Consider the following 12,465-nt stretch of genomic DNA (forward strand, 5'->3'; position numbering starts at 1 on the left):
CTCTCTCTCTCTCTCTCTCTCTCTCTCTCTCTCTCTCTCTCTCTCACTCTCTCTCTCTCTCTCTCTCTCTCTCTCTCTCTCTCTCTCTCTCTCTCTCTCTCTCTCTCTCTCTCTCTCTCTCTCTCTCTCTCTCTCTCTCTCTCAGGTGATGTACTTCAGCTCTCTCTTCCCGTATTTGGTGCTTTTCTGTTTCCTGGTGCGAGGTTTGATGCTGAAGGGAGCGGTGGACGGCATCGCTCACATGTTCACCCCTAAGGTGAGATGAAAAAAACCCCAATAAATTGGCAACTGTAAAACAGGGTTGCCTCGTCAGAATAGGGATTTTCACAATATAAATAATACAATATGTAGAAATTTGCTGAGGTTGCTGTAGTCTTAAACTCACTGCTGGGTTGTTGTTTTTTTGCCTGTCAGTCAAACAGATATGTAACATGAGTGACACTTTGTCTATGCAAGCTGCTCAGTCATGAGATGGTCAGATCCACTCATGCATAGACGTCATTAATATCCACAGTCACGTGTTGGGTTGATGTCCCCCTCCAGTGGTGCATATGTATAACTACATGGAACATTTTAACCTGCACTTTGCTATTTGCTCTATATGATCATCATGCAATACTCATTTTGTAGTTGGGCTATCTGCTGGCATCACATGTCAGTGCATTATATTGCAACAAGAGTAAACATATAGATTTCTCTGTTACTTTTGCATTTGGAATTATTTTAATTAAAAAGTTTGAATTGGAGATAAAACCAGACAACATATTGTTTGTAGTAGTTGCACTTTCAGTTCCCACAGACTCAGACGTGTAAACTATTGTTCAAACCCACATCACATTTAATTGTATTTCCAATCCCAAAGTTTCCATCCATCCATTATCTGTAACCGCTTATCCTAGTCAGGGTCGCGGGGCGGCTGGAGCCGATCCCAGTTGACATCGGACGAAGGCAGGGTACAGCCGGGATAGGTTGCCAGACTATCGCAGGGCACAAAATGACAGACAACCATTCACACTCATATTCACACCTATGGGCAATTTAGATTCATCAATTAATAAGCTGCATGTCTTTGGACTGTGGGAGGAACCCGGAGAAAACCCCCAAAGGTTCCAAAGATACTAAATATTCTGAGTCACAGGAGGATGAATGTACAAATCTATACAATGTATAAAATAATGTACAAAACATATTTTTCAATGTGTTATGTCAGAGCAATCCAGTGTTAAAGGAGGCACAATAAAACAGGATTGATATAACATCAAGGTTCAAGGTTATTAAAAAGGTTGACTATCACATTTTTGCTCTCTTGTCTCCAGTTGGAAAAGATGTTGGAGCCGCAGGTGTGGAGAGAAGCAGCCACGCAGGTCTTCTTTGCTCTCGGTCTGGGCTTCGGAGGCGTCATTGCTTTCTCCAGCTACAACAAGCGAGACAATAACTGCCACTTTGATGCAGCACTGGTCTCCACCATCAACTTTGTTACCTCCATCTTGGCCACTTTAGTTGTGTTTGCTGTCCTGGGGTTCAAGGCGAATGTCATGAACGAGAAGTGTGTCATTGAGTGAGTGTGTCCTACTGTAACAAGTGCTACCTGACCAGTCTCTCTTTTTTGCAATAACCTTTACTCACTAACTCGTCCTCCTTCTCCACATCTCCTATTTTCTATGTGCAGTAATGCAGAGAAGATTCTGGGCTTCCTAAACACAGGCGTGCTGAGCAACGAGCTCATCCCTCCTCACATCAACTTCTCCCACCTGTCCACCCATGACTACGCAGAGATGTACGGCGTCATTAAGACGGTGAAGGACGACAGCTTCGGACAGCTGGGCCTGGACGCCTGTTTGCTGGAGGACGAACTCAACAAGGTCAGAGGAGGAGAACTCACGAGCTGAAAGGAGCGTGATTGTTGAGTATTTCAGAATAATCTTGTTTAGCTATCAAGATTTAGTTTGTGTTTGTGATGATACATGACAAGTTGTCCTAATATTAAAAAAACAACAGACAAAGGGAAGGTTAAAAGTACCAGGATGCTAAGCAAAGCACCGTTTCCTCTCGAGCTGCAAAAATTAGATTAAACAATCAATCAATTTGGCAATCAATTAAGTGTTTCAGTAATTTTTCAAGCAAAAATTTGAAAATGTGTTTTTCTTTGTCATTGTAAATTAAATGTTTTGGTCAGATTAAAAAAGCATCAATCATTTTGGACTTTGGGGAATTATAATGACCATGTTTTGAATCTATATAAAACAAGTTCATCAATAGATTGAGAAAATCATTGGCAGAATAATCGATAATAAAAATCATTGTTAGTTGCAGCCCCAGTTTCCTCGACCAAGTCTGTTATTGCACCCACGCATTGACCACTCAACAGTCAAAATGCAGTATTTTGAACCATTATGCATTTCACTTTGTCCTCCACCTCCCTCTCTTGTCCTCCAGGCGGTTCAGGGCACTGGTCTGGCGTTCATCGCCTTCACAGAGGCCATGACACATTTCCCTGCCAGTCCCTTCTGGTCTGTCATGTTCTTCTTCATGTTGATCAACCTGGGTCTGGGAAGCATGATCGGCACCATGACCGGCATCACCACACCCATTCTAGATGCTTTCAAGATCCGCAAAGAGATCCTGTGTGGTGAGCTGACTGTTATCAAACTCAAACATCTTCTACATACAATTGAAGTGCTTGTGATTCTCACTGGATGTTTCTTCTTATTTGTCTCAGTGGCTTGTTGCATCATAGCCTTCCTGCTAGGCCTGCTGTTTGTGCAGCGCTCAGGGAACTATTTTGTCACCATGTTTGACGACTACTCAGCTGGTTTGCCTCTGACTGTGGTGGTGTTCCTGGAGAACATCTCTGTGGCCTGGATCTACGGCACTAAGAGGTAACTTGACTGGATACGTAGACGCAGCCATATTTAGATATAATTAATTTTAAGGCAGCATGTAGACATTTGCAGTGTTAAATTAATTTGTGATCTGTTTCAAAACTATATATATATGCGGCTGTATATACTGTATATACGCCATACAGCCTACTTAACACTCTCTCCTTAATTCAAGTCAATTTTATTTATATAGCCCCCTATCACAAATCACAAATTTAAGGCTTTAGGTGGGACATTGGGATTGGGCCTGGTATTGTGCATTGATCATTGCCATGGCCAACCGGGACAGAGATGGAACTCCTTCAAACTCGTTCTTTCTTTCTTTCACTTCCTCGCAGGTTCATGCAGGACCTGGAGGACATGCTTGGTTTCAGGCCGCACTCCTTCTATTACTACATGTGGAGGTACGTGTCGCCAGCTATCCTGGTGGTTCTCATTGTCGCCACTGTCATCGAGATGGCCATCAGTCCTGCAGGATACAACGCCTGGGTGGAGGCTGAGGTCAGTGTTTATGTGTGTTTACACATAATAAGAAGGAGAGTGGGAAAGGAGATAAACATTTCTTCATGCTCTTCTGTCTGCACTCTTTGTTTGCCAGGGCGCTGAGAGTTTCCACAGCTACCCTCCGTGGGCTTTAGCCATGGCCTACTCCCTCATCGTGCTGGCAATGCTGCCTTTACCACTCGTCTTCATCGTCCGCCACTTCAACCTGATCTCAGATGGCTCCAACAAGCTGTCCGTCTCCTACCGTAAAGGCATGATGAAGGAGATCTCCAACCTGGAAGAGCAGGACGAGCAGCGCTTCATCCTCAACAAGATCCCCAGCGAGGCTCCTTCCCCGATGCCCGCCCACCGCCCCTACCTGGGCCCCGGCGGCACCCAGGAGATGACCAACACCAACTACGGCACCAGCACCAAGACGGGCTACCAGAACATTGGCTCGCCCGAGTCTGAGCTATGATCCACTGAGCTCATAGATCCTCCCGTCTGTTAAACCCCAGCCCTGCTTGGAGAGAGGGAGACAGGAAGTAAGGGAGGAACAAAGGAAGTCAAGAGGGAGAGAAAATCCACTGCCAGTTGTTGCAGCGTTCTTCACACCTTAACCCCCAGAGCTGAGTCCCTCTATCCCCCTTTTGTCTGCCATAGGATCTGTGCTGCCAAATCCCAGCTAAAATTAAGGGATCATGGGAATGTGAGTCCCACCAGATCTGACAACCATTTCCATCTGTCAATGTATTAAAGGGGCAGAGAGAGAGGGACAGAGACAAGAACAGAGGGAGCAATGAAAGGTCCACTGAGGGCTTCAATTCAGGCTGTTTTGTCATAAGCTATGGCCGAGGTTAAGCTGTGGGCAGCGCTAAAATGCTTTACGTTGTGCTGAACCATGTGTTCACCAGTTTGGAGAAGGTTATTTTTGAGACAGTTGGATGTTCCTCGATCTAGGAGATCATCATCTCTTTCTGGTTCAGTTGTAGAAGATTGTTCTTTGTGGGGTTAGGATGGAAGGAGACTATTTTCGTGATCTGTATCACCGTGTGAGAAAATGTCTCATCTAGAAAACAAAATGATTACAAATGCATCCATAACAGTATGTAATACGTGATTCTGATAGTTTAAACAGTGTTTCAAGCACATTACATCTTTATTGTGCCTCTCATGCATCAGCAATAATAACCAGTCAAAGTAGGGTCCTCGTAAAACTGTGGATCTCCTTCTATCCCCACTGTTCCCACTGATGTAGAATACTGTACATATGTGTTGTGCAATAGTCTGAGATGTCGCCGTAAATTGGGTCTATACAAATTATTGGAAACTTTTCACCTCTTCCTTTCTTCCCAGTGAACACCGAAGCACAGTCTCCTGCTATCGTTTTAGAGCATCTCTGAGCCTTAACACAGAGCAGCACTTTTCTTTGAAACAACCTTTCTCCTCGACAAACGAGGCTCTGGAGCTGTTGCCAACAGCGCTGCACACGTCGTCTCTGTGCTGTTCCAGTCGCAGCTGGTCTAGACAAAGCTTTTCCATTTGAATCAATCCTTTTAATCAAGCGATTCCATTTGAATTGATGCCTTAAAAGGGCAGAGGGGGCAGTGCACGTGCAGAGATAAGCAGAGAGGCTTCACGGTTGTCTGTGTGTTAGAGAAGCAGGTGCAGAAAGAATAGGAAAATGTGAGCATTGTCCTTGTATACGTACAGACGTGCACGTGCAAGTGTGTGTGCGTCAGTGTGTCGTCTGCCGCCGAATGAGAGCTCCTGGTGACCCTGCCGCTTTAAAAATAGAGCTGCGTTTCCCAGGGGAAGCCGTGGCAACGCACCATAGATACAGATCCTCTTCTGATGTGGAGGAGGAGGAAGAGAGCGGACACCTTGCTTTGTCTGCTTCACCTGCACGGCTGGTTGTTCAGCAATACACAGATGAGACATTTTACTGTTGAGGTCCTACAACAATACGTCTCTAATGTTGTTACAGTGCATTGAATAAGAGGTTCAGTTCCGTGCCGCGCTTTGGCTTTATCATACGTCACACCTACGAGGAAGATGTTTGGGTTTAATTGTTGTACATTCCTCAAATTATGACCACTACGGACATCATTTCATAAGCTCTACAATTTACAATTTGATGTATTTTTGTGAACTGAGGTGTGAAGACTTTTTTTAATGTATAGTCTCGTATGACGATGTATGTTTAGGGGGAAAATGTGCAGTGATATAAAGGTTTCGAAAAAGTGGTAATACACAGATTTCACCACTGGGTGTCTCTGCTGGCGTGCGGAGGAGCCAATGACTCTCGGTCTGGTGGCCCCTCCCTGAGACAACAACAATACTTGAGACTGAACAGATGTAGTGTGAAACACACTCAGTCACATTGTTTGGTGCCTGAACAGCATCCCTGTTGTCTGTTTGCCTTATGTTTTTGTCAGTTTGTTTTCCCGATTATGTAGTGAGTTTGGACCAATGTCTCGTCTCATTCACTTGAGCACTTTAATTAGGTAGAGACCCTGGAGTCGTTTGTTAAGTACAGTTTTGACAAAAGCGTCGTCGTTACTCTCAAAAATTCTGTCACGGAATATGTTTTGGTTAGCAATATTTATATAAAGAAAGATAGAGGACTGAATATCCATAAAAGGCACAAATACACAAATGTATCGCAAGCCACTTTGCAAAAACATCTCACGTCGTTTCTTGCGTGTCAGTACGGCAGATATTTATGTCTTCAAAATTTGAGCATTTATCAAGTTGTAATGTTTCATCTTATGATGTTAAAAGCGTGTTGATGCGTTGAATTTTGCCTTGTTATCGCACCAGTATTGATAGATACGTCCAAGTCATTGGCTGGCACCGCTGGGTCCTCTCTATCATATGTAATGTAAAACCAACACCCATGTTGTTATGATATGTGGTAATGGGACCTCTTTAATGGCTCAGGTTTCAGCCTACAGAAGCTGTGATATATTGCTTGGTATATACTGAAGTAATTAACAGTCTAATTCCCTAACACCTCTATATTATCTATTTTCCCTCCTGTCTCTCATATCCTGGCATGTTTTTCAAGGTTCTGTTGTCACAAATTTTGTAAGAATAAGTAAAGTCGAGAAAGTCTGCATTACAGAGTGAAGAGCGGTAGTACATCACTACGAGTATGTACCACTGTGAAAATGAAACAATAGAAAAACAAGTGGATCTTTGCAGACTAGTCTAAATAACAGGAAAAGTGTTTGTACTCCATCCTGAATGTGTCAAGATAAATGAACATGTAAACATGCCTTAGCTGGATAATAACCTGTTCAGTCACTGAAAGTGAGTGTGCAAAAAAACTACTGTGTTAACATGTACAAGAAACCAGATATTTTTGGTCAATTGGCTTGCGATATAAACGGCACATGACCTCAGGTGAGTAGAGGTGAGGGCACTCATCTCTACTCACCTGCAGCTTTGGCTTAGAGTTGAAGCACATATTATGGAAGCACAGGAAAGTGAGCACAAACGAGCTTCATGCCTTGGTGAGCAAGCACCAGTCAATGAGTTAAAATAGAGCCAGTGTGGATGAACTTGATGATATGACTTGCAGATCATGTTAGGTCTGGTCTGATTCCTGCATCCTCCTGGGGCTCACTGGAGGATCTGCACAATTAAATGCACTTCAATCTTCACAATAAACTAAACTGCACCATTGGTTTGTTCTGTAGCTGATCCGCACAATGATTAATTGAGGGGTTAGGAGAGAGCACAATCAACAGAGTTTATATAGTCTCTCAGAAACAGCATCCTCATGTTTAAACCCCTGGCTTATACATGATGCACAGTTTGTCACATTTCACCAAGGAGTTCCCACCTCTCCAGGCACAGCAGGTCTTTGCCTCTTAAGTTTAAAAACACTGTTGAAATACTTTGCACAGTGTAAAAATATCTTCTCATGTTAGTTCAGATTTGCTCAATGATAAGATATTGGCATTTAGCATTGGTATTTGATATTTCTTATTGAAAACAAAGACTCCAGGGTCTCGCTGTCTTGTCTATGTGTCAGCGATGTTGCATTATGTATTTTAAAGCAACTTCTAGAGGTTTACTGTGATTAAAACAATAAAAACAGAGTAATAGTGTATTTAATTAACCGTGCAAATAGTCTTTATGTGACAAAAAAACATAGTTATATTTATAGTATTTAAGACGATGTATGTAATCTGTACATATTGATGTACATTCTGATAAATTCACACGGAGTATCTACAGTAAGAGTGACAGGGTGTAAACTTGAACTGTAAATAATAATTGTATATTTTGAGATATTTTTTGATTTTTGTAATGTTACTTTGGTGTCTGTTGGTGTCTGGTGTTAGTGTGTGGTTGTTCTCAATCCAAATAGCTGAGCGCCTGTACTTGTGTGTGAGTGTGTGTGTGTATACGGGTGTGTGTGTGTGTGGGTATATGTAGGTTTTTTGGTGTTTAAATGTGTTCTTTTTTCTCCTCTCTCAGTGTTGTGTGCTGCTGATCTAATTCAGTAGATTAAATCCTGTTGTTTCAGTGAACTGGGACCACTAATGTAAGCAATCTCTCCTTTGTGTTTCTGGAACTACAGCAGTTTCCAGCACAAAACTGACAACACGATCAGAAGGAAATGTCTGATGAGAAAGACACCGAAGTTTTTTGGTTTAAGAGTGTGGAACATGATGGAGCGAACAGGAAATTAAAATAAACAGTTTTATCAAACAGACCGTGTTGTTTGTCTCATTTATTCTGATTTATTCTGATTTATGTGAAAGTCCAAATGCAAAGATGTGTTTTTCAGGACAATGTTTTGTTTACACTGACATGACTTAACACATACATTATGTTTGTGATTTATAGATTTCAGACACAAGAAATTCTTAAAATTGCATTACTGCATGTTATTTTCTGGCCTAGGCTCAATAAGAGAGGCAGTAGGTCGTAAAATATCTGACCATGAGCTCTATTGATTTCTAACAAACCAAAATTTCAATGTGGATTGATTATAACCAGACATACTTTTAAATTCTTTAATTCGGTATAGTCATTTTAATTTCTGACTAAATGTCTTTCTTGTCTACCAGTGGGCAGTTTCTATATGTAAAAAGAAGGTCGTGACAAAATGATTGTGTGTGAAAGAAACATAAAAAACTATCCCTGTGACACATTAAGTACTTTTTTACTTATATGAAATTGACAATATTTAATTTCGAAGAGAGGTGCATGTCTGAATATCAGTTGTTATCTGTTTATTAGCCCACTCTTAATGATAAAGTGACAATCAATTGTTGTATTGGCATTCAATAACCAAATAGGATATTTTGTTAGTTGCACTTTCAGCATGAGTGAATACTTCACTCATGCGGATTCTTTCTTTTACATCTTCCCATAACTAAATTGCCTAATTTGCTCGTCTCATGCCTCGCTCTGTGGCAGTTGGTCGGAAATGGACGCAGCAATTTGGTCTGGCAGCCCACAGCGGTTTGCAATTTGTCTAGTTCAGCCTACCAAACCGCCACGAGCTAAACTGCAGCGTGTCCAGAGCTGTGCAACACAGATCCAGGCTCTAATAGCAATGACACATCACACATCCATCGCAACGCAGACTTATTATGGACTGTCGACAGGGACACATCATCATCCTTTAGAGCTACGAGGTCCATCACCTGCTAGCGCTCTATGCAGCTGCTGTAACTGCAATCAGATGGTACAGATTCACATCAGGGTCATGCAAGAGACACATTTGCTGAACATCACAATGGTGTGAAAATATCAAGTTTCGGTTGTCTTTATATACTTGAACTTGGAAAACAACAGTCTTTTTTTCAGTCTAATTGTATAGCTTAATTTCAGCTGATTAGTGGATTTGATGAAATGATGCCCACTCCCACATGCCATCTTGGTGTGTGCGGAGTGATGTTATTTAAATTGACATTGGACAGCATGTGCTCACAGTTCCAGATTGAGACTGATGCTGCTGCCTTGGTTTGGGCCTCACAGATTGTTGTGTGTAAATGTCGAGCTATTTGTCTCCCAGGCTGCGTCACACTTCCTCTCTTGACTCGGCTGTCCGGTGCACTTTGAAGAACATCTCACTATCTGTATCCTGTAAACAAATAATTTCCCATTACAGTGTTACATATGAGATACACAAAAAGGCTGAGGTGACTTGATAATACACACACACACACACACACACAGAGTGTATATGCACAAGCATTAATGGCAATCCCACCTGCAGGATCCCTTACAGATGTTTATCTAAAAAACAGCACATGCAGCCAAGAGGCCGTTTCCCATTTTCCCACTGATCCAGGAAAAGACTGTGTCGGTGGATATTTTTCACACTTTGAGCGGCATTTTCCTGGCAGATTGGGATAGCGTGGGCAGAGATCCATCAGTCATATTCTCACATGGCTCTTTCAGCTGCTGTCAGCCTCCACAGTAGAGGCCAGATGGTCCTCTGTGGGGCCTGCTTGGAGGACTGACCCGACAGCCACGACAACTCATTATTTTTTGACCAGCTAGTCTCACTGCAAACAACGCTGAGCTTTCACAGTATTCTCAGTGAAGGAGGCCACATGTTGCTCTGTAGAAAGGCAGACAGGGATTTCATGCTTTGGAGATGGATTTCACTTTTAATCTGATCTCTTTTAACACAGATCTCAGATAAATATGTTGTTTTTTAAATCACAAGGGGAAAAGGCAGCAGGTTGGAGAGATGTGAACAAAAAATATTTTTTTGTTTTAATCCTTTGTTTTAATCTGCTCAGTGGATAGAAACTGCAATGGCTCCAAAATGTGAGTTTGTAACCTTTTGAATGTAAAGCATCTAAGATCTTCTTTAATCAAGAAAGCGAACCGGCGGATTTTTATGTAAATCTTTCAGACTGAGACAAACCATTTGAAAATGTCATCTTGGCTTCTTAGAAAGTTTGACATTTAAATTTTCACTACTTTTTATAGATCAAAATAAATAGAGTAATAGAGAAAGTAATTGTTAATAGCTGCCCTCGTGTTATTTCAAAAATGTTTAGCATCACATGAAGGCTTTTTGATTGGAGGTAAAACTTGTGAATATACCATGAAATGAACTGAGAATGTCCACAGACGTTAGCAGGCTAACAAGCTAAACAAACATGTGAAACATTATACATGCTCCTAGCGTCAAAATGTTAGCATGCTGATGTTACCATTGAGCTCCAAGCACCTCTGTGCCGACTGACTGACTGACTGACTGACTGAGCCTCACAGAGCCGCTAACACACTGAACACATTCAGACCAACAGACAGAAACAGTTTTTGAACTATTATAATATTACACTAAGATGGAGATGTTGTTCCTGAGTGTAGGCCTATACACTAGCAGGGCCAGAAAATACATTTCAGTAGTCGGGGAATTGTTGAACCTGGCAAGCTGTTTGAGAATACTATGATGTAGATGTGTGGTGAGGGGTGTACTGTAGATAGCAGTCGTAATCAGCCGGGAGACTACTCTGACTGAGAGAAACAGGTAGAGCAGGTCGCGAGAGGCGGCTGTTTCCGCTTCATTTGTTTTTTCCTGTTGGATGAGCAACAAGTTGTGAGCAGGGCTACATGCACTGCTGCGAGAGCTGTAGGGGTCAATTATCTGACGCAGAGTGAAGGGAAGCAGGAACCATGAGGCAATTTAAAGAAACATCCAAATTCATCTTGAAGCAGTGTTTTTTTCAATATGATCAAATAATTATATAGTAGTAGTGATCTTTACATTATGATATAGCCACATTAAGGTTAAATATAAAGAAGAACATGGCAGCATTAATTAGCTACACACTCGAGCCTGGATAGACCACAATGCACCTTGTCTTCCTGGATCCCAATTAGTTGGTTGAGGGGGATGCGGCCCCAGACGGCCACTGAAAACCGGCTACCTTTAACAACAGCAGCGTTCCCGTGAACAATGACAAAAATAACCTTTCATGTTTCACTTGACTTGAGCTGGAGCTGCATGAAAGAAAAGCCAGAAATATCTCTGGACAGACAATAAAGATAGAGGATTGCGTTTTCAACAAGATCAAAGGATATAAAACCCTCTTGGCATCAGTATGTTCACATCTATGTTTACATCCTAACTCCCTATAGGAAGTTAAAATTAAAGAACTACATTACAGAGAAAATGCTCAGCTAGTGTCCTTTTTAAGCAATAATGTTTAAATACACACAGTAAGTGGTTCCATTCATCTTCACATAAAAGCTGTACCTGAGAGGTTGAAGGGTCACAGGTAAACAGGAAGACGTTTAAAATTCACCAGGAAGAGGGGGAGGGCAGAGGTTACAGGATCCATCAGAGGAATATGATAAACACAAACCAGTCCACAGACAAACACTGCCTTCTGACTGCTTCAATCATGGAATATGTAAAGAGACAGAATTACTCTGGTCATCTGAGAATGTTGTGTTATGTATGTAACATGTAACGTTATTAAAATGAGGATAGCATCCAGCTGTTCTGTGTTACCGGCCAATGGCGAATGTTAGCTAATGTTGACGTTAGCCAGCTACTTTGTTATATATTTAATAAAAACAGAGAGAATGTACTAGCTGAGCCATTTCTACATTACTAAACCCTGATACCTGTTCACTGAATCTCTTCATTGAAGCTATATGATGTTTACACTGAGTGAAATATTCAAACCAGAGACTCCATGTTTCCTAATTCCTTACATCAAATGGAAATAACTTCTGCATCATTTTACCCCCCAAAATGTAGCCGACATATTCACCATTTTATTGGAAACTGAGATCCCCACTAGAACCTGAATGAATGAACTGTGGGTTTCAGCAATGTTTTGGCTGCAAGGCACAAGTTTGTGGTGTGTCATTTGCAGCAAAACATTACAACTTCTGATGTAAGAAACTGTTGCTGGTAAGAGACAAAGTGAAAAAGGTGTCACCAAAAACAAAACATACTCATCAAGATTAAAGACAGACCGATGAGCAGATGGAGACATCGACATGGCTTCCTAGGATTGGATCTGGCAGCAGACGGAGGGCTCTCTGGAAATATTTGGTATCAGTTAATTGTTTTAGATTTTTCTCCAGCAGCGCTTGGCGG

General features: G+C 41.8%; 1 protein-coding gene across 1 annotated transcript in view; it reads left to right on the forward strand.

Annotated features, from left to right (window-relative positions):
- The window catches only part of slc6a17 (solute carrier family 6 member 17), a 19,130-nt gene extending 11,036 nt beyond the window's left edge, over positions 1–8,094 (forward strand). Inside the window, exons 6-12 of the mRNA XM_031845160.1 lie at positions 146–256; positions 1,317–1,558; positions 1,670–1,862; positions 2,437–2,629; positions 2,720–2,879; positions 3,221–3,383; positions 3,481–8,094. Of these exons, the coding sequence (XP_031701020.1) occupies positions 146–256; positions 1,317–1,558; positions 1,670–1,862; positions 2,437–2,629; positions 2,720–2,879; positions 3,221–3,383; positions 3,481–3,843 (1,425 nt within the window). The 3' untranslated portion in view covers positions 3,844–8,094. The remainder of the gene's footprint in view (positions 1–145; positions 257–1,316; positions 1,559–1,669; positions 1,863–2,436; positions 2,630–2,719; positions 2,880–3,220; positions 3,384–3,480) is intronic.
- The last annotated feature ends 4,371 nt before the right edge of the window (positions 8,095–12,465 follow it).

Source organism: Anarrhichthys ocellatus, unplaced genomic scaffold, assembly GCF_004355925.1.
Source record: "Anarrhichthys ocellatus isolate YVR2014 unplaced genomic scaffold, GSC_Weel_1.0 scaffold5, whole genome shotgun sequence".
In the NCBI taxonomy this organism is placed as follows: domain Eukaryota; kingdom Metazoa; phylum Chordata; class Actinopteri; order Perciformes; family Anarhichadidae; genus Anarrhichthys; species Anarrhichthys ocellatus.